Source organism: Aspergillus affinis (genome assembly GCF_023601865.1).
Source record: "Aspergillus affinis strain CMG 70 chromosome Unknown NODE_66_length_189108_cov_86_600325, whole genome shotgun sequence".
Taxonomy (NCBI): Eukaryota; Fungi; Ascomycota; class Eurotiomycetes; order Eurotiales; family Aspergillaceae; genus Aspergillus; species Aspergillus affinis.
In genome coordinates this window covers 64,876-85,582 of record NW_026515847.1, presented here as the reverse complement: position 1 = coordinate 85,582, position 20,707 = coordinate 64,876, and the positions used below count along the sequence as shown (strand labels likewise).

The following is a 20,707-nucleotide window of genomic DNA, read 5'->3' as shown; positions in this document are numbered from 1 at the left end:
TTTACTCTATCCTGTTCCATTATTCTCTTCTTCCCTCTGCTTGTCTACTCTGTTCCTGACCGAAATCGTGCCCTAAGCTCGAGAGCCAGGGCACCAGATGAAAGGAAGGTATAGAGAGCAAGGTCATCCGCACTCATCTTGCTTGTTACAAGCTTTGTTTGTGTGTTTCGGGTGCATTTTCTTCTCAATATTTAATGTAACTTCTTGCTCTTGCTATACGATGATACTCGTTGCTGGGTCTTTTCGGAGTATTCTCGAATGGTTCCCTTCCCTGTAGAGTCCAATCGTGCCATGTAAGGTACTTCATCCATATGGGTGACTCCTATTTTTAGAATTGCCAGTTCCACCCAAGTCGTTATGCAATGCCAAACGATTAAACAGCTAACCGAATGCAGGGGACGTCATCGGCAAACGCACCCTCTCGGCCCAACTACATCCATGAACATAAAATGGAGATCAACTTTGCCTGACGGTCCGTCATTTTTTTCATCTTGCAACCCTCCCTCTCTTCGCTTCTTTTCTTTTCTTCTTTTGTATCCCCTCTTATACCCCTCTCTTCCATTCCTTTTTTCTCCTCCCCTCTTCTCTCTCACTCTTCCTTCCTTCACCCGCCCAAACTCAACGACAGCATGACCTTCACGACCATCTCCAAGTACTAGTCTGTTTTCCTTCTTTCAATGAGCTCAATACCGAAGCTCTTTCGGAGGCTTTTTTGAGCGAATTAGAAAGTGCTCATGGTAAGGAAGTCACAACAGACCAGTATCACTATATGGTGACCGCGCAATGATCGAAATCCTGATAGATCGGGAACTCTGGTAGAGTACGTCGATAGGTATGCGTGGTATTTAGCTCTCTGGCTGACTTGAATAAATCGCTTTGCAAGCTGGCTGACGATCGTCGATTCAACGCCTCAGAATCTGTTCCCTGTTGGTTCGATCGTCGTCCCATTCCTGTGCTCATCGTTGGTCTTGACGCCTTCGCCTTCGCATTTTCATCATCTTCCTCGATGCTCCCCACCTTTTAAGAGCTATACCTACACGTTTGTCTGGTTGTCTATGGTCATATAATTCTGCCTTGATAGCTTGTGAGTATTTCACTGCTCGCTAGGTACGAAAATAAAAAAGGTGACGGGCTTTCGGACATCCTTCACACCCAGTTCTCTAACGCGAGTACCAAGAGGACGTTAGAATCCTACGTATCTCTCTGGACGACTTTGGTACAGAAGTTCCAAAACAGAACCGGTCGGCTTCATTTCTCATTACTACCGACCACCAGGACAAAAGGCGAGAACACTCAGGGTTTATTCTTGTTTATAACTTTGCTGTGGCTGTCTGCAGTGGTGGTGAGGTGAGGCCTATGTCGAAGGCTGCATTGATCTACTAAGTGTATTTCTTTCTTTCCCTTTCCTCATGTTGCTACAGTCATTGACTAACATGTCAATACAGCAACAAGAAAGCAGACAAGACGATACCATCTCTTTCTCCCGACAATAAACACTCCTGGTCTTGAACATTCACCAGGCCTGACCTCACAAAATCGTTTTCAACGCCCCCTCTTTAGACACGGTGGTAGAGGTGAACGAGGTGAACGACAAGAAGATTGACATCGGGTGTACAATGGTTCTACAGAGTAGGTATTTGGTGTGTGGTGGATGCTTGTGACAGGATCAAGTTTGGTTTATATGAGATACCTAGATGACGAAATGAGAGTCCGAAAGGTGAGTCTCTAACTGGAAACCCCATGCCGTGGTACGACACTAATACGAACTTATCATACATAGACCCCTGAATACCTCATTCAACAGACCTTTGATTCTGTGTTTTCATCATGGGCCGTTCTACCCCCGTGGCCCGTTCTACACCCCGTCCAAAACTTTCCCGCAGCGTGTCCCCGCAAGAGTCCCTCGGTGGCACCCGCTGGATCGTGGTCCATTTCCACGAGTGGGTCCCAGCTGACAACATCGACATCATGGAGGTCGTCGTGCTCGAGAAGATGCGGAGCCGCGAGTATCAATGCTACACCGACGAACCTTACGAGGACTACTACACCTACAAATTCGAGGTGAACATCCCGGCTAATGTGGAGTCAGAGAAGGGTTGCCATAACACGGCTGCTATACTCGCTTTATTGTCATCTTGATCTGATTGAGATTGGACGACATTTAAGTCTACACTAACAAAGAAGCGATGCAAGATCTCCGACCACAGGCTTCCGTTCGCGTGCTCCTGCGATTTCAACAGCCTCTCGGCTCAAACACAAGAGCCGCTGCACGATGCAACACTGATTATCACACCGACAATGGTACTTGTTTTGAATGGTGCAGCACAAGGAGAAACTCATCACTCCTCATCATGAAAAGCTGCAGCTGAAATGATCGAAAAAATGGATCCGTAAGAAAGTTGACGCCGTCGATGTTCAGAATGGCAGTTGCCGTAGTGATGTGAGTGACAGTAAGACTCGGTTGTGACATGGTGGTGACAAAGGAGAGAGAAGACCAAAGATAAGATCGTACACTAATGAGACACTTACCATGAGAGGTACGCCTTGCGGTTTAAGTATTGTTCTGGGGAGATGAAGGATTGCTGATTGATGTCGGTCCATCCCACATGTCCATCGGCATCCCGTCGACATTTGTTAGTCGGCATCCCACCCAGTGATGATCATCAGGGTTGGTTAGCCTGATAGATAAGTTGGTCAGTTCAAATCATGACGTGGTGTTAATCACCAAGCATTGAACGACCCTTCTATCTGCATGCATCTTCACGATGTCATCGGCTCCTTCTCCCAGCTTACCCAGTCGCTCGAACTCACGCCTAAGTCTCTGCTTGGCTGAATAGAAAGAAATAACAATGTTATTGAGTGATATCGCTGTCGAAAATAGTGTGGAGAATCCCAAAGTACAGGGCAAATATGCATTACGCTCATCATGCCAACGCCAAAATAAACAAACATGGTATGAAAAAGTAACACGGGTCTTGAAATCAGTAATAAGACATAGTATATAAAGATGCATCAAGAAAGCCTCGAGAAATCTATGGCACCCATAGTCGCACAAATCCTCCAACTTCCTGCCGACAAGTCACACAACTTCCGTAATTATTCATAGCCAGATTGACCCGACACTCCTCACACACGCAGAGACATCGACAAGGCCAGGTGATAATAGATCGCGAGTTCATCCGGCAAACCACGCAGGGAGGCCCACTAGGTCCAAGCCCGGAGGCTCCGGATTCCCATGTTTGTCCGTCAACGGGTGCTGCTTGAGAGCGACGCGAGAGGATGAGCTTTTCTAAAATATCGCTCTCTTCTTCCGGCGTGGGTCTTCGTTTCTCATTGCTCGACGTCTGAGCGACCAGGTGAGACGTCCTAGAGGAAATGAGAATCTGGGCTCGCTCGCGCTCCACCTGTTCTCGGAACCGACGGCGAGTCAGAACCCGACCCTCCTGCCCAGCGGAGAGATGCGCGGCGAGAATGCGCGCCTCTTGTCTACTTTCCTGGTCCCGCGGGTCGAGAAGGCGCGCAAAAGAGCTGACGTCCATGAGCGATTCTTGAGCCGGCGTGCTTTCCCGAGAGAATCCGGGTGGGAAAGGCTCGGCCAGCGTGGGTGTCCGGCGACCATCGGATTCGTCCTCCCATTCGGAATCGGCCACTGTAGACATTGAGACGACGCTAGTCGTGTCGTCCACATCTTCGACAGACGGGACGTAGTCGGCACTGTGATCTTGGTTTCCCCACGAGCCCCCGGCTTTCCACCAGCTATAGAGCGTTTCGTCGAGTCGCCCTTCATCTGTCGGTTTCCAGTCCGCGGTATTCGAACGCTCCCGCTTACGCATCTCTCGTTCGACATCGAACTCGTGATCCCCCGGTAGCTCTAGCTCGCCGTCTTCCGTCAGGATCCAGAAGTCGTACGATTCGACCTTACCGCCGGTTTCTCTCTCCTGAACCCCCTTTCGGCGAGGCCCTATAAGCTTCGCTAGCCACTGTGGGCGTGCCGCGATGCCAAACTTGTTGAGCAACTTGTCTAAGCCGCGGGCCAGCCACCCTAAAAGAAGATAGAAGATTCCTCGGAAGAAAGAGAATCCATGGTACCATCGGATCGCTCCCCGCAATACACCGACGCCACCTGCATCAGTCCTAGAACGTACTGATCGAGAGCCATTTCTAGGTTTCTCAATTTTCTTCTCCCGACCATATCCACTCTCCCACTCAGGCGGCGGTGCCTGGAGCGAGTCGAAATTCATGGTGTCCGCGCCTTCGAACGGCGCACCTTGAGCCTCAGTAGCCCAACTCTCGCGAGGTCGGTGTCTTCGTCGGGACGACTCAATCTCTGCGAGGCGATCCTCCTCCAACCACGTCATCTCTCGAGCAACCACCCCTTGGCCTTCGTTCAAGAAGACTGCCTCACTGGCAGCAAACATAGCGGTGTATCCGGTTCGAAGCAGAGCAGTGTAAAAGTCCTCGTGTCGATTGAAGCGAAGATTTTGGATCTGCGAGGCGCCTTGCATGTTCTCATGGGCCACAGCAAACCGCTGTCGAAGCGACGGTCGCGGAGAATCGCCTACAGGCAGCGAAAAGGAGGTAATGGCGAGTGCGATGGAGTAGATGACCCCGCAAATGATAGTACCGATGAAGAGGGCTAGATGAGGTATAAACCCCACGATGCAAACCGTTGGGAACTTCACCACCACACCGTCGGGTGCCGCAGCCAAGCTGTTGAGTAAGCCCCATGCCATAGTCGACATAAAGCAGAGACCCCAGAAGGCGGTGTTGAAGAAGCGATAACGGTTTTGCTTTCCAAGGATATCCAGCACGTTCGATGTTAGGCTGTTGCAACACGATATTAGAGCGATAAGAAGCAATTCCGGCGTGACGTTCATCCGCTCCAAGACTTGGGCTCTGCTCAAGATTTGAGCAGCCGATTGGCTACCATCGCCGGAGTCTCCTTTGCTAGCACTCTGCTTTGGCAGACCGAATAGTCCCAGACCAAGGGATTGAGTGATTGTCGACTCAGCCTCGGCAAACGCGAGCGAATGCTCAAAGATCGACATCCCAGATTCCGTCACGACAGCCCTTCCTTGTAGCGCGCACGACAGAGTATCCACGAAATGATTCAGACAGAGGCGGAGAAAGACCGGCCACAGAAGGCCAAACGATCCATGCGAGAAGTCCGACGCGCTCGTAGGGCGACTCATGCGCACCGCACTGCACGATTGTTCGTCCGTTTCCCATGGTAGAAGCGTAGATCCCAGGGAATGTAAGAAGCCTCCCCCTCCCCCAAAGTCAAACAGCAGTCGCTTCCCGGGTGAGCCGTAGCGAAGAAGCGAGTAATCTGGGGAGGTCTGGCACCGTATAGCACGGAGTACGGAATGAATTTGAGTTAGGAAAAGGAGAATGGGGATGATTCTCAATGCAAGTCGTCGGGTCCAGTCAAGATGGATAGGGCGTCTGGTGGATGCATATATCGTGATCCTATTTACAATAAGGGCCTTGGGTTGGTCAGAATCATTCAACCGGGATGCATGTTCTCCGGCGAAGGGGATCTTACTACCGTGAAGCAGGCCAGTGACCACCGACTGGTGAGGTATGAAAAGAAGCCGCTGAATCTGATCAACGCTTGAAGTATATCGGCAAAATGGCTTCCGGTGTCAGCCTGGCCGACAGCCTCCGCCACTCCTTCTCGAGCAACATTCGCAGCCTGGGCTGTTGCAGCTGCCACGTCGCCGGCCGGTGCCGCACCGGCGCCACCTCCCCCGAATAGAGTAGCCATTTGCTGCAATCCCACCAATCTTCCCAGGCGTCTCGGCAAGGTGGAGAAGGCAAAATGTTCTGCTTGATAGAGTCCCCGGAAGGGAAGGGCGAGAAGGTCACGCGGAGAGAGTACAGATGTGGTGATGGTTGTCGTGTTTTTGAGTGATTGCGCGGCGGCTGTGGTAGCAGCCGGGCTGTTCAAGATGCTTTCAGGGCCTTGCAGGGCAGACATGGTGGGAAAATGCGGAATCTCTATCCCTCCGAGGGATTCGCGGTGATAAGAGGATCATCCGCCTCGGAGGCGGGACGGAAAGGAAAGAGGGAATCGAAGGATAAGGATCACCAGGACAAGATCAAATGTAAAAGGGAATGTAAAGCGATCGTCCAAAGGGGCTTCATAAACCCCTAGTCGGGCAGGACAGGCAAAGTGAGAGGAAATGAAGGAGAGAGTGAGATACAAGATCGATCTGATGGACCGGGGACCAACTTGTCATCCGCGCTGGCGTTGGGGGGGAGAGGGCACTAAACCCGCTTGGGACGGAGGGATTCGCACGTGCCTCCGCGGTGGTTCTTCGCTCCTTCCTCTTCCTGTACGGAGTCGATGCAGGGTCTCAGGGTCTCCGGGTCTCTCTGGGATCCCCCGAGTAGACTACAAAGCTTCTCGATGACTTCCCCAACAAACATGGTGTGGTTATCGCCACCCAGACCCGAGCCGAGGTTCCTGTCTCAGGCATTCAGGCACCAACTCGGACAGACCAGACTCTGTTCATTTCCAACTACGGAGGTGAAAGTGCAACGGTGGTCAAATTCGTCAATTCATTTCATTTCAATTATTCTCGTGGCGGACCTAACAAAGCCCCCAATATTTCCGAGCAAATACTCACTAAATCCCCCGGCTAACCCTGATCACAGCTTATACATCTCACTGCGGCTCCGTGCCCCGTCGAAAATGCAGGTGTTATCCAAAGGCACGTACTGCCGGGTAAGCACCTTCAAGACCTCCTGGGCGACGAGGCCACCTGTCAAAGCGGAGATGTTGTGGAGCTCGCCGCCTTCGGTGCGTCGTAGCTCCTGGACGGCATCCAAAATCCGTTGGTAGGCGTCCTCGTCCACGGCCGAGGGGTCATCGCGATTCAACGCACCGACGATGCGCGTTACTTGAGCGTTCCACGTTGTTTCATCTGCCAGGGATCCGGCCGCTCCCTTTTCTTGGACTTCGGTCACGACGCCATCTAGCGCCTGGAATGCGACATAGATCGGCATCAGGGACTCCTCGTTGCCCAGCTGGTTACGAATGGTTTTGAGAGTGTGTGCGTCGCCGTCCACGCGCGGGATAGCACGGCCGTTGATGACCTTGATGTGAGCAGCGTTTTTGCAGAAAATCTCGATTTCCTTCTCTTGCACTTCAAGGAAGCGGCCTCCCTCCAACTGGGCCTCCAGTTTCCGAACAATTTTCGTGACCTCTTCCACGTCCTTCTTGGCCTTTGCTTTGTAGATGTTCTGCAGCGAAACGTAATCGGCCGATTGGGCCTTCATATCGGGGAGCGAGCCCGGAAGAGGCAATATTTGATGTGTCTCGTAAAACTCTCGGACGGCCGCCGCGATGAACCAGAAATCCGTCGACTCCGGTTTGATGTTTTTACATTCCTCCGCCTCGAAGATCTCGCGAAGCGAACTACGCAGGCTGAACGGGTTCAGCGCCTTCAGCACCGCGGCAACCGCTTCGTCATAATTCTCCTCGCCGCCTTCCGGGTTTTCCGTTCGTGCGCCAGATCGCACTAGCTCCCTGAACTCGGTCTTCTCCTTGTAATTGGAAGGGACCTTGCCGTCGTGCGTTTGCTTCCACTGCTCGAGATAATGTAGGAGCAGTAGTAGGTACGGCACGTGTCCGTGCTGATGGTCGTCCAAGCTATCAAGGGCACCGATCCGCTCAGCAGCGGCCGACAGCTCGAGCCAAGGAGTGAGGAGACGAAGATCTTGCGTCGTCTCCGGATCTGGGTGCGTTTCTACAATAGGAAACAGTGGCGGCAACTGAACAGAAAAGCTAGAGTAGAACCCGACGGAGCGCAGATAGAGCACGGGAATGTTGTACTCCCTCGCGGCATTACAGACGGCATCCAGCGACGAACGCTTGATCGGCCCCGAGATCACCACCAGCTTGTGCAGCGGGAGAAACCCGGGATCGGGTAAAAGTTCCGTGACAGGCTGCGGTTATCTTTATTAGCATACACGTTTCTTGTTTGCTCGGTTCAGGAAGAGGGTGCGCGAGATACCTTTGAGTGGAAGCTCCCGTCTACATCCGGGTTCAGCTCCTTCAGCAAACGACAGGTTTCCTCGGCTCGGGACTTGCCCAGACTCTCGTGCTCGAGAAAGAAATTCACCCCCAGATCGGCCTCGGTGACGACGGCGGGATCGACAATCGTGAATCCTCCAATGCCAGGTAGGACGAGGTTCTTAAGGGTCTCCACTCCCGCTACGCCCGCCACGCCGGAGTCCTGGGCGGACCAAGGCCCGTCGTTGTTGATCAACAGCACGCGGGAGTCTTCGAGAGCTTGTTGGCCACTCGCAGCCCACAGACGCAGTTGCCGGTCATATTTTCTTTCCTTGGAAGACGGCCCAACCAGGGCGCTGGGGAATTCGTCCGTCATGAGGGGTAAATATGACGGGACGAAGATGGAACGAATAGGCGGAAATGGAACTGGATGGATGGAAAGGAACAGAAAAAGAAAAAGATAGAGATAGGCCAGGTCGAGTAATTCAATCAGAATAGCCCGCCTGGGTGAACCGACTAAGACTGGCGATCGTCTGGACGGTGTTGGACTGTTGATGACCCAGAGAGCCGCCCGTCACCTGACGTGAGGTCGAGGCCTGAGGCTGCCAAGGCCCTATGACGACACTCCATATTATTCTAGTCAGTACTATTAACTATGCACTACGACTGGTCTCCAATTCCAAAATAATTCCTCCTACATTGAATCCTGGACGGAGCGGAGAGGAGCGCCCCGACCGCGATGCACCCCGTTTCCCCGCCATGTGGTGCAGTTCCTGTGTAAGTCCTTCATCCCTACTCAGTGCCTATCTACCGTAGTAGGTTTCTTCCCCCCCACATTTGATGGTTTGGTTCCCCTCCCCAATCTGGTATCTGCAGCCGCTAGAGCGAGTTGTGACTCCTCTTTCCTATTTTCTATTTATTTATTGATTCTCTCTTAGACTCCGGTTCTTGCGCCTCGCTGTTCCTCTCTCTTCTCATCTACGTTTACCACGTCTCCTCTCTCTGCGCCGTGCCCCGCTTCGTCCCGCCACCTGCCGTCGTCAATCCACGTCCACAATGGCCAACATCGTCGAAGAAGCCAAGCGCGCCGCCGGTAAGACCGCCGTCGAGAATCACTACCCTAAGGATGCCAAATACGTCGGCATTGGCAGCGGTTCGACGATCGTCTATGTCGTCAAGGCCATCAAGGAACTCGGCATCGACACCTCCAACACCAAATACGTCCCCACCGGCTTCCAGTCCAAGCAGCTCATCCTCTCGCACGACTTGACCGCTATCGATTTCGACTCCATCCCCGAGGGAACCGTCTTCGACGTTGCCTTCGACGGCGCCGACGAGGTCGATGACGATCTCAACCTGATCAAGGGCGGCGGCGCCTGTCTGTTCCAGGAGAAGATCGTTGCTCTCCAGGCCAAGGAATTCATTTGTGTCGCGGGTCAGTAGCGACAGGGGGTGGCCGTGTGTTAGCCCAGGGGAGAGACATGAGCACTAACCCGTTGATAGACTCGCGCAAACTCCAATCCCGTCTTCTGTCCGGCTGGAAGTACATCCCCATCGAGGTGGCCCCGTTCGCCGTCCATCGGGTTCTCTCCGCACTCAAGGAAATCGGCAGCATCAACCCTACCGTGCGCTTGAGCCCTGCCGCCAAACCCAACACTTCCCTGGAGGGTCCCCTCAAGACCGACCAGGGATTCTACATTGTCGACGCGCCCTTCCAGACCCTACTGACGAAGGCGGACGTGGCGGCCGGTCAGGACGGCAATGGCAAGGGCGGAGTCTGGGAGGTCGAAGCGCTCTCCCAGGCCATCAAGCTGATTCCCGGCGTCCTGGACGTGGGTATCTTCTCCGGCCCGACGGGCCCGCAGGCTCAAGCGCAGGGTGGCATCGGAGGCCAGAAGCCCGTCGCCGCCTACTTCGGTATGCCCGACGGCTCCGTGTCGGTCAGAAAGGTCGCTTAGAGATAGAGGGAGATATCTTTACCGATTACATGAGAAACGCTCGGTGGATGAGATACGGTGAAGAGATTTAAAGATGATACCATGAAGATATTAGCATAAATTTGGATATTCCCTTTGGCATAATCGACCGAATCAAGTACGGTGGAGAGAAAGATAGAGAGAGGACTACAAGGTGGTCGTTTCAGATCCAAGACCTCATGGCTAGTTATAAGCAATCTCAATGTTCATTATAGCGGCGACTTACTTGCGATTGTTTATTTAGCGCCCTTCCCCTTCGCCTCCGTTTCTCCCAGCTCTCGCACGTAGATCGCGACCGTGCCCTCGGCCACGTCGTCCTTCCCATCTTCAAACCCGGGGCTGATGGCCACCGCCAGATACCTCCCGTTGCTGCTAAAGTCCACCGCGGCCACGCTCGACGGGTACTTCTGGTACTGCCGGATTCTCCTCTTCGCGATGCCATCCCACAGGGCGACCACTCCGTCCCCGCCGCCCGACGCAAAGGTGCCGTGGACCGGATGGAACGAAAGCGAGTTCACCGGGAACACCACGTCCACATCATCCGCCGTCTGTCGATGACACTTGAAAGCGTACTTCCGTGCCTGCGACTCGGCGGACGGGTCGAACCACTCCACCGCCACTCGCCCTTCGATGCTCGACGACGCATATCCCGCATCGTCGGGCATGCAGGCCACGCTGCGTGTCATGAACTTGAGACTGCTCTCCCGCCGCTGCCACGGCTCCACCTCGACCTTGTTCGGGACCGCCCCGTCCGCCTGCGCCGTGAGAAGCGCCAGGGCTTTCAGATCGTAGATATTCAGCGCGCGCGAGGCCATAGCGACGACCAGTTTCGTGGCGGTGAGAGACATAGAGAAGGGCTTTGAGGGGAGGGGGATGATCGCGGGTATAGAGTCGGTGCCGTCGGTGCGGTGCACATGTAACGTCGAGTCCCAGGAAGCCGAGATCACCAGGCTATGTTCCTTGCTGTAGACAACGCTTCGGACACCGGCATCGTGGCTGCTCAGCACCGTCTGAGTCGATGAGGTTAGGTCGATTCTGTACACCATTAACATCACATGCCCAGCAGAGTCGTCCGATCGAATGGCACTCACTTCTTGACGTCCCAGTCCAAACCGGCCGTGTAGATCTCATCCTCGTTTGCGCCAAAGCACACGTCCAGCACCGGGGCGCGGTGCTCGAATGTCTGTAACAACTTTCCCTCCCCGACGTTTCCGTTCTCATCGCGCAGCTCGTACAGGTAGACGTTCTTATCCCACGACGATACCACGAATCGCGTCGAGTTGGGATCGGGGGAGAACTTCAGCGCCGAGATGGCGTCGGACGGCGGTGAAGCGACAGTGAATTGATCTGAGAGGTAATCAGCATTCCAGGCGCTCTGTCAGAAATCATCAGGAAACTTACTTGATGCCATTATTTGGGACAAAGGAGTAGAATTGGCGCGCTGCGTCTAGCGGACGTGGATCGCCCGGCGTCATCGAAGCTTCGTTCTTTCAGGTCGTTTTCTGCCGTCCACCACCGCCTTTGGATATTCTCCCCGCCATTATCGGCCGCCTTCGAGATCCTCCTCCAAACTTCTACAGGTCGATTTGATCCGATTTCTCCCTTTTTCTTCTGCAAGGTCTCATCATGCCCTTTGCACAGCTGGTCATCGGACCCCCCGGTGCGGGCAAGTCCACGTACTGCAATGGAATGCATCAGTTCCTCGGTGCGATTGGCCGCAAATGTTCGATTGTGAATCTGGACCCCGCAAATGATAAGACGTCGTATCCGTGTGCGCTGGACGTCCGCGATCTCGTTACGCTGGAGGAGGTCATGAGTGAGGATCACCTGGGTCCGAACGGAGGCATTCTGTATGCCATGGAGGAGGTGGAGGAAAACTACGAGTGGCTGGAGGAGGGGCTGAAGGAGCTCGGAGGTAGGAGCATTCTTTACGACGCACAATGATCTTGCTTCATCTACTGACGAACCATATTGGCGGGAACAGATGATTATGTTCTATTCGACTGTCCCGGACAAGTCGAGATCTTCACACATCATTCGTCGTTACGCAACATCTTCTTCCGACTACAGAAGTTGGGATATCGAGTGCGTATACTTCTTTCCCTTCATCTCATGGTCTCTGGAAACACCCCACTAACAAGAACTGACAGCTGGTCGTCATCCACCTAATTGACTCCTACAACCTCACCCTCCCTTCGATGTATATCTCCGCCCTCCTCCTCTCCCTCCGCGCCATGCTCCAAATGGATCTCCCCCACCTCAACGTCCTGACCAAGATCGACAACCTCTCGAACTACTCGCCCCTCCCGTTTAATCTAGACTTCTATACTGAAGTGCAAGACCTCAACTATCTTCTTCCGCATCTCGAATCCGAGTCCTCCCGCCTGTCGCACGAGAAATTCGGACCGCTGAACAATGCCATCATTGAACTCGTGGAGGAATTCGGACTGGTTGGCTTCGAGACGCTAGCTGTGGAAGATAAGAAGAGCATGATGAGTCTACTGCGCGTGATCGACCGAGCTAGCGGGTATGTGTTTGGGCCGGCGGAGGGCGCCAACGATAGTATTTGGCAGGTCGCAGTGCGGGAAGGACTTGGGACGATGGATGTGCGCGACGTCCAGGAACGGTGGATCGATGCCAAAGACGAGTACGATGCGAAGGAGCTCGAGGAGCTGGAAGCCGAGGCGAAGGCGAAAGAGGAGGCTGCGCAAGCTGCCGGGGCTACCGCACCGACAGATGACTTTGGGGACGATTACGATGACGATTTCGGGCGAGGGCCGATCCCCGACGGTGGTGTGAAGGTAGTGCGCAAATCATGACATGAAATCTTGCTCGTTTCTATACTATACATGTGTATCATAGGGTATCTTCTAATGACTTCAAAACTTTCGCCCAATCATGACTGATGCTTCGTTCTCAACCAACACCGCTTGTCTTGTTGTAATTGATGAATCAATCATCATCACTCTCCATCGCCATGTCCTCATCATTATTGTCCCCCTCGTCGCCCATAACCGCCGCACCCGCATCATCCTCCGCCAGACCGCAAACCAAATCCCCCAAAACACCAACCTCCTCCGTCTGGCGCACCCGCAAGATCTCCCTCCTCGCGCGCCGAATCGCCTCCTCCTCGGCCTTCCGCATCGTCCCGGAGACCCGGATCACGCGAAACACGCACGGTCTTGTCAGCGCCGGGCCGGCGCCTTTCGATCGACTGGGGTTGCCGTATTCCGGTACGTGGGACATATATGTGAGGGCCGTCCAAACGAGACGGAAGGACGCGCGGGGACAGCGGATTATCGCTGTGGATGTTGCGGGGGAGAGGTATTTTACTAGAAAGCCACCGGATACCCATGTTAGTGATCTGCGTTTAGGATAAAGGTAAAAGAAGGAGGAGACGTGCCGCTGATACCACCGGCTCCGACACCACCTAGTCGACCGATGCCCCAATCGCCAAAGGTTTCGGCTACTTCTTCGCGGACCATCTTAGCCAGGAGACCTGGCGTTAGCGCGTCGGATGTAGGTGCGTGGATCTGGATCTGGGACTGTGATCGCGACGAGACATTTTTGTGCTGGTGTGTTGTTGAGGGCCACGATGACGGGTCGGGGTAGAGGATGTCGAGCAGGAGGTAGCGGTGTTTGAGACGGACCATTGGTTCGGTTTCTGAAAAGTTGGGTGGTGGTGGTTTTAGCCTGGTGGCAGATCGATAATAGGTTAGGAGGTAGTAGGTGGTCGCGAGAATTCGAAAAGTCGAAGAGTTTGTCTGAAAGGAGAATTGAAGGTTCAACGATGGAAGCGTTGGAGTATGAAAGTCCGACAAGGTCAGGCTTTTCGCCAATCCGAAGTGGGGAAAGCGGCAGATCTTCGCTCCCTTCCAGAAGGACGCCAGAAGGACTCGGGATATCGACAAGACTGTATAGTGTATACAACACTAGAATTTACAACTACAAGGATCCAAATAGAATAAACAATTGAATTGAACGGTCAACGGCCGTACTCTTGTGATTCGTCTAAAACCAGATGCTTACTGCACCATGCTCAGTTGCGTAGAATTCATCAACCTTATCAGCTGGTCATGCCACATGTGCACACTATAGATTGTAAATTGGAAAAGGAAAAGAGGAAAAAAGGAAATCAATGCAAAACGCAAGCCATCATAACTCCAACGTCAGATAACATGACGGATTTTGACGAAATTACCAGCATCCCACACTGGCCACTTCCACCGCATAAGAAAAAGGAAAAATCAGAGTATTAGTAATTCGGTATATGTAATTAGAGGTTGACCTCGACACGGCCTTCCGAGCCACCCTTCTGGAGAGCGGGGAGCAGGTAGGTGATGTCGTCCCAGGGGTGACGGTACAGACCGGTGCGCAGACGCTTCTGGTCGAGGTAGTGGGCAATCAGACCCATGCTACGGCCGAGAACGAAGAGACCGTTCAGGACACCCATGCGCATGTAGTCCTCAACCTCCTCGGGGGAGAAAGCGCCGCAGTTGCGCATGAGGTCGACGAAGCAGACAGCGACACAGCCGTCAACGTTCAGGATCAGGTTGTCCTTCTTGGAGGTGGTGACGGTCTCGACAGCGATGGCGTAGTCGAGCAGCTTGGTGCTGGGGAAGTGCTTCTTGGCGTACTCCTTGACCAGCTCGACACGCAGATCGGGGTTGTTACGGGACTTGATACGGTGACCAATACCGGGGACTAGAAGGCAGGTTAGCTAAAGATCCAATGCAGAGTTGAAAACGAAGGAACGTACTCAGCTTGTTCTCCTTGCGCATGCCGTCGACGAAGTCACGGGGGCTGAGACCCTTGTCGAAGGCCTTGGTGAACTCCTCGGCGGCACCGTCAAGGGCACCACCGAAGCGGGAACCGATGGTCAGCAGACCGGAGACCAGGGCACTGATCAGGTCCTTGCCGGCACGGGTGGTGATGATGGTGTTCATGGCACCGGACACGGCGGGACCGTGGTCGGCAGTAAGCATGAGAACCATCTCCAGGAACTTGCTGGCGAAGCGGGGCAGGCGGCGGCGGAACCACAGAAGAGACATGACACCACCGATACCAATGTCCTCCCTGAAGACATCGGAGATGGGCATACCGGCGTACAGGAGCTCCTGGCCACGGTCGTCGGAGATGGTGGAGATGAAAGCAGCGGGCTTACGGACGAGACCCAGCTCCTGGGCCCACGAGTAGTCGATGGGGATCTTAGGAACGGCAGGCTCGGGCTGGGGCTTGATGAGACCCTTCTGGACCTCGGCGTCGTAGACCTCCTTCAGGGTCTGGGGCAGGTCCTCGAAGGTCTCGGGGACGTGGATACCAGCCTCGCGCATGGCCTGGTTCTTGTTCACAGCGGTCTCCAGCTGGGAGTTGGCGGAGGCACCGGCGTGACCGAACTGAACCTCGGTCTTGAACATGCTAGCGCAGGTACCGATGGCCCAGGCGACAATGGGCTTGGTGATGACACCGTTCTTGACGGCCTCGATGACACGGTACTCCTCAACACCACCGACCTCACCGAGCAAGAGCAGGATCTTGCAGTCGGGCTCGGCCTGGTAGCGGAGCAGATGGTCGATGAAAGTGGTACCGGGGTAACGGTCACCACCGATGGCCACACCCTCGTAGACACCGTCGGTGTTCTGCGAGACGATGTTGTTCAACTCGTTGGACATACCACCAGACTTGGAGACGTAACCAACGGAACCCTTGCGGTAGAGCTTGGAAGCAACGATGTTGTCCATCATACCGCCGGTGTTACCGATCTTGAAAGCACCGGGCTTGATACCTCCAACGGTAGCGGGACCAATGATGGTGATGCCCTTCTCCTGGGCGGTAACCAGGATCTCACGAGCACGCTGTACATCCAATTAGCTGAGTTTTTGCGTTCAAAGAGCTTCAATGACCACATACACGCTCGGGGACACCCTCGGCAATGATGGCGATCGACTTGATCTGGGGGCACTGCATCAACTCCATGGTGGAGCTGTAGACGGAACGGGAAGAAGCGAAGTTGACAACGGTGTCAACGTCGGGGTGCTTCTCCATGGCCTTGGAGACATCCTGGTAGACGGGCAGAAGGGTCTCGCTGGTTCCCCAGTACCTAGATACGGGGTCAGTATTTCAGCCGACAGACTATGTGGGGGGAGGGATTTCTATACATCTTGCTCACGAACTGGCCACCGAAGGTGTAGATGATACCGGCGACGGAGGGCGTGCTACGCTTGCAGATGAAGTCGAAGTCGAGCATACCCTGGACAGCACGGGGCTGCATACCACTGCGATGACCGTCAGCTCCTGTCCTGCGGCCCGTATCTTCGAGTTTCCGGGGCACTTACTAGACGAAACATCTTGTCTTGTTGTGGAAGAGGGTGTGGCTGTGAGGGGAGAGCACTCGGCTGGGGGGAGCGAAGCGGGTGATGTTGTCGTTGGCGTTAGAGCCGCCGGCGCTGACCAAAGGAGCAGAAGCAGGCATGATGATCGATTACTCTGTCAATTCCGGGAGAGTCAGCATCTGGTGTACAAAAGCAATGATGACGGTCAATGACCGGGGGACTCCGTCAATTGTAGGCAAGCAACGAATTGATTGCGATGAGCTTGAGAGCTTGCACTCGGGCTCTTCACGTACCTGTCAACAGAGCACTCTAAACACAATTCGTTAAAAGAGGATTAAAAGTATTATTAGATAGAGTAAGAGGGAAGAGGAGAAGTAGGTTGAGGAGTAAGTTGCAATGATGACAGCAACCTAGGAAGAAGAAGGGAGGGGGAAGTATGGGAAAATGGGAGAGAGAGGAAAGGAGGGAAATGACAATAAACCCAAGAGATGGAGAAAAGTAGAATTGGAGGGGGAGGGCAGATAATGGATGAAGTGGATTTGATGGGAAAGAAATGGAGAAAGTCGAATCGATGGGAATAATAATAGTTCGAGGGCAATACAGCTGTAATTTTGAAAAGAGACAAAAAAAATAGTAATAATCAAATCAACTAAAAAAAAAAATAAAAAAAAATAAAAATCCTGATTTAAAAAATAAAAATAAAAAAGACCAAACAATGGAGGGGCAACGATATCGGGACTGCGATGGGGTCAGGCATGTTCGGGCTGTACGGAGTACGGTATCGTACCTTGGAAGCTGGATACCTTTGGCTGGGTCTTTCACCAGTTGGGGGAAAGCGTCAACGTACTCCGTGTACGCAATTGAAACTAGCGAGGGGATAATAATAACTGATGGGGCGATCCCACGTTGACCAGGCACCAGTATCTAATAGAATGAAAGCATTGACGAAGCTGGTGGACGGAGTACGGAGTAATGAGTATACAGTAGTGACGGGATGGGAACGAGGTGCAGGAAGTATAGAATCTACCGGGTACATCCAGTCCCTGGGGGGGATCCTCAACAGAGTCTGCCGCCGCTCACTCGGGCTGGACGCCGTGGACTGTCGCGCTGAAGATGAGCTCGGGCGGCCCCGTACTCCGTAATACGGCGAATATCTCGTCCCTGCCCACCTGGAGGCGTTCCGGTTGGGACCAGCGCAGTGGAGATCCCTCCCAATGGGTGCAGGGACGGGGCCGATACGCAGCGCCCGGGAAACTGGAGACGCCACTTAGCGGCAGCTCGTCCGAGGCGGTGCTCACCGACTCGACTTGGATCACGCGGTCGTTGTACGTACTACTGTACCTTGTCGCCTCAGGCATCGATCCTGCCGCATCGGCTAGGAGCTGGTACTGTTTAGAGTAGGAGAGTCGACGTTTCTAGAAGGGACGACAGTGCCCAGATCTCCCATATGGCGTGTGGATTAAAGACGGTTGGAGGCTGAAGACTGACATCACCGGGGAAAAGTCTACGGCGACCTCATGGCATACTACAAGTATCAGACCACTTTGGCCGACTACTGGAACAGTTGTCTCATGGTGTCTGACGGGGTCGTCAACAGAACCGAAGCCGAACCCAACAAAAAAGGCGCAGTGCATCCGGAGCAGACCGTGAGGGCGCAAAAAGGGCCGTCAAAGGGGGTTCAGTATTGAGGCTACAGCGTAGGGCAGATACTGAGGCCTAAATACCCGCGCCAGTCCCCAACGAAGACCAGTTGAGACCAGCGACCCTCAGGCTCTAACTCCGGCCCGCTTTTCCCCACCCCACCTCAACACCGCTAATCGCTTTTGGGAGGGGGCTTGACCCGCTCCCTGCCCGAGCTCGGCCCTGAATAGCTGTCCGGGCCCCGTACCGGCGGTGTATCCCCTCGTATCGAGTAAAAAAGAATGAAAAGAAAAAAAAAAAAAAGAATTCCCCTCCCCCTCCAAAACCTCCTCTCTCTCCAATTGTTGCCATCAACAATCCCGTCAATTCTCGGTCAGTATTTTTCAGTGTTTTGCTTTTTTCTTTACCCAGAATTCTTCCCCTATCCGTTAATTTCTCTGCGCCCCATTCCTCCTTTGGTAAGTAAAGATAGTTGTTCGTTTCGGTGACTATCCTTTATTACCGCCAAGCCTGGGATTAAAACAAGAACTTTTTTTGTTTTCCTCTTCTCTTCCCTTCCCCTCCAAATTCCCTCTGTCCTATACTCTCATACCTCTCTCTCTCTACCTACTCTTAATCTGGGGTTGACTTTCCCATACTACTCACTTCTTCTCTCTTTCTCTAACAATCACCTCTTAGACCTTTCTCCTCCCGCTTCTCTCCTCTGATCCTCTTCTCCCTCATCACCCTATACTTCTCATCTATTCATCATGTCCGCCAAGTCGATCCTCGAAGCTGATGGCAAGGCCATCCTCAACTACCACCTCACTCGTGCTCCCGTCATCAAGCCGACTCCTCTCCCTCCCTCCACCACCCACAACCCTCCCTCTCGTCTTGCCTCCATCTACTTCCCCGAAGATGCCGCCGTCAAGGATGTCCTCGACCAGGCTGAGGTCTCCTACCCTTGGTTGTTGACTGCCGGCTCCAAGTTCGTCGCTAAGCCCGATCAATTGATCAAGCGACGAGGCAAGAGCGGTCTGCTCGCTCTGAACAAGACCTGGGCTGAGGCCAGAGAATGGATTGAGGCCCGCGCCGCTAAGGACGTCCAGGTTGAGACCGTCACCGGTGTCCTCCGTCAGTTCCTGGTCGAGCCTTTCGTCCCCCACCCTCAGGAGACTGAGTACTACATCAACATCAACTCCGTGCGTGAGGTAAGTCAATACACCGTGGTCCCGCAGATTTGGAAAAATTGGCATGAACTAACGGTCTCTCTCTCTCTAGGGTGACTGGATCCTCTTCACTCACGAGGGTGGTGTCGACGTTGGTGATGTCGATGCTAAGGCCGAGAAGCTCCTCATCCCCGTCAACCTCAAGAACTACCCCTCCAACGAGGAGATTGCCGCTGCTCTGCTGAGCAAGGTGCCCCAAGGCGTCCACAACGTCCTGGTGGACTTCATCTCCCGCCTGTATGCCGTCTACGTCGACTGCCAGTTCACCTACCTGGAGATCAACCCTCTGGTGGTCATCCCCAACGCGGATGCCACCTCCGCCGAGGTCCACTTCCTGGATCTGGCTGCTAAGCTCGACCAGACCGCTGAGTTCGAGTGCGGCACCAAGTGGGCTATTGCCCGCAGCCCCGCCAACCTGGGTCTGGCTGCTCCCTCCCGGGACGAGAAGGTCAACATTGACGCTGGTCCCCCCATGGAGTTCCCCGCTCCTTTCGGTCGTGAGATGAGCAAGGAGGAGAAGTTCATCTCCGACATGGACGCTAAGACCGGTGCTTCCCTCAAGCTCACCGTTCTCAACGCCAGCGGCCGTGTCTGGACCCTGGTCGCCGGCGGTGGTGCTTCCGTTGTGTACGCCGATGCCATTGCCTCGGCTGGCTTCGTCAGCGAGCTCGCCAACTACGGTGAGTACTCCGGTGCTCCCACCGAGACTCAGACCTTCAACTACACCCGCACGGTCCTTGACCTGATGCTGCGCGCCCCCACCCACCCCGAGGGCAAGGTGCTCTTCATCGGTGGTGGTATTGCCAACTTCACCAACGTCGCCTCAACCTTCAAGGGTGTCATCCGCGCTCTGCGTGAGGTTGCCCCCATCCTGAACGAGCACAAGGTCCAGATCTGGGTCCGTCGTGCCGGTCCCAACTACCAGGAGGGTCTGAAGAACATCAAGGCCGTCGGCGAGGAGCTGGGTCTCAACATGCACGTGTACGGCCCCGAGATGCATGTCAGCGGTATCGTGCCCCTTGCGCTGCTCGGCAAGAAGACCGACATCAAGGAGTTCGGTGCTTAGAAAAAGAAAAAATTCTTTTTTGTCTCCTTGCTTTTTATCTAATTTAATCTTATGTGTGTCTCCTTTTGTTATATTCCTGAACGCATGGCATGATATGGTTACTCTTTTTTTTCATATATTCACTTTTTTTTTACTTGTGGGTAAAGTCCAAATGGAAGTGGGGATGATACAATCCTCGGTCGATAGAGCGATTTGAGGAGAGGGGGAATATCCATTGTACTGGAGTTGGTGTTTCTAGACTTGTTTCCAGCAGAGTCTATGAAGTTTGTCGTTTAATACAAGACACGATTACGTCCACATTCGAGATCTGAGTAGTATTTGTAGTTCTGAGTTTTTGTGCACGATGTAAAATCTGCTAGAATTGTTCCTCTTAACACAATCATAGTAGGACCTGCAAGTTCTACGCGAGACGTTACTACGCGAGATGTTAGGTGGACTTATTGACACCGAGAATATTCGGAAAT

The 20,707-nt window shown here is 53.6% G+C and overlaps 10 protein-coding genes across 10 annotated transcripts; 4 read left to right on the top strand and 6 right to left on the bottom strand.

Moving 5' to 3' along the window:
• Positions 1-1,827: 1,827 nt before the first annotated feature.
• On the top strand, positions 1,828-2,139 carry KD926_009299 (uncharacterized protein; the record flags this gene model as incomplete). Its single annotated transcript, XM_053101922.1, has 1 exon — positions 1,828-2,139. The coding sequence occupies one exon, from the start codon at positions 1,828-1,830 to the stop codon at positions 2,137-2,139; it is 312 nt and encodes a 103-aa protein (XP_052954555.1).
• Positions 2,140-3,032: 893 nt separating this feature from the next.
• On the bottom strand, positions 3,033-5,980 carry KD926_009298 (putative ubiquitin-protein ligase (Asi3); the record flags this gene model as incomplete). Its single annotated transcript, XM_053101921.1, has 2 exons — positions 3,033-5,339; positions 5,549-5,980. The coding sequence occupies 2 exons, from the start codon at positions 5,978-5,980 to the stop codon at positions 3,033-3,035; spliced, it is 2,739 nt and encodes a 912-aa protein (XP_052954554.1).
• A 674-nt stretch (positions 5,981-6,654) lies between these two features.
• KD926_009297 (NEDD8-activating enzyme E1 regulatory subunit) lies at positions 6,655-8,396 on the bottom strand (the record flags this gene model as incomplete). The annotated part of the gene is made up of 2 exons (XM_053101919.1): positions 6,655-7,953; positions 8,022-8,396. The coding sequence occupies 2 exons, from the start codon at positions 8,394-8,396 to the stop codon at positions 6,655-6,657; spliced, it is 1,674 nt and encodes a 557-aa protein (XP_052954553.1).
• Positions 8,397-9,076: 680 nt separating this feature from the next.
• Positions 9,077-9,978, top strand: KD926_009296 (ribose-5-phosphate isomerase RKI1; the record flags this gene model as incomplete). The annotated part of the gene is made up of 2 exons (XM_053101918.1): positions 9,077-9,455; positions 9,524-9,978. The coding sequence occupies 2 exons, from the start codon at positions 9,077-9,079 to the stop codon at positions 9,976-9,978; spliced, it is 834 nt and encodes a 277-aa protein (XP_052954552.1).
• Positions 9,979-10,232: 254 nt separating this feature from the next.
• KD926_009295 (WD40 repeat domain-containing protein) lies at positions 10,233-11,407 on the bottom strand (the record flags this gene model as incomplete). Its single annotated transcript, XM_053101917.1, has 3 exons — positions 10,233-11,031; positions 11,088-11,343; positions 11,398-11,407. 3 exons carry the CDS (start codon positions 11,405-11,407, stop codon positions 10,233-10,235), a joined length of 1,065 nt encoding a protein of 354 aa, XP_052954551.1.
• Positions 11,408-11,622: 215 nt separating this feature from the next.
• KD926_009294 (GTPase GPN2) lies at positions 11,623-12,815 on the top strand (the record flags this gene model as incomplete). The annotated part of the gene is made up of 3 exons (XM_053101916.1): positions 11,623-11,911; positions 11,981-12,081; positions 12,147-12,815. The coding sequence occupies 3 exons, from the start codon at positions 11,623-11,625 to the stop codon at positions 12,813-12,815; spliced, it is 1,059 nt and encodes a 352-aa protein (XP_052954550.1).
• A 133-nt stretch (positions 12,816-12,948) lies between these two features.
• KD926_009293 (Rpp14/Pop5 family protein) lies at positions 12,949-13,649 on the bottom strand (the record flags this gene model as incomplete). The annotated part of the gene is made up of 2 exons (XM_053101915.1): positions 12,949-13,328; positions 13,436-13,649. The coding sequence occupies 2 exons, from the start codon at positions 13,647-13,649 to the stop codon at positions 12,949-12,951; spliced, it is 594 nt and encodes a 197-aa protein (XP_052954549.1).
• Positions 13,650-14,272: 623 nt separating this feature from the next.
• KD926_009292 (putative ATP citrate lyase, subunit 1) lies at positions 14,273-16,468 on the bottom strand (the record flags this gene model as incomplete). Its single annotated transcript, XM_053101914.1, has 5 exons — positions 14,273-14,700; positions 14,756-15,851; positions 15,907-16,096; positions 16,170-16,271; positions 16,332-16,468. 5 exons carry the CDS (start codon positions 16,466-16,468, stop codon positions 14,273-14,275), a joined length of 1,953 nt encoding a protein of 650 aa, XP_052954548.1.
• A 936-nt stretch (positions 16,469-17,404) lies between these two features.
• Positions 17,405-17,775, bottom strand: KD926_009291 (uncharacterized protein; the record flags this gene model as incomplete). The annotated part of the gene is made up of 2 exons (XM_053101913.1): positions 17,405-17,710; positions 17,755-17,775. 2 exons carry the CDS (start codon positions 17,773-17,775, stop codon positions 17,405-17,407), a joined length of 327 nt encoding a protein of 108 aa, XP_052954547.1.
• A 943-nt stretch (positions 17,776-18,718) lies between these two features.
• On the top strand, positions 18,719-20,243 carry aclA (putative ATP citrate lyase subunit (Acl); the record flags this gene model as incomplete). Its single annotated transcript, XM_053101912.1, has 2 exons — positions 18,719-19,159; positions 19,230-20,243. 2 exons carry the CDS (start codon positions 18,719-18,721, stop codon positions 20,241-20,243), a joined length of 1,455 nt encoding a protein of 484 aa, XP_052954546.1.
• Positions 20,244-20,707: the final 464 nt, after the last annotated feature.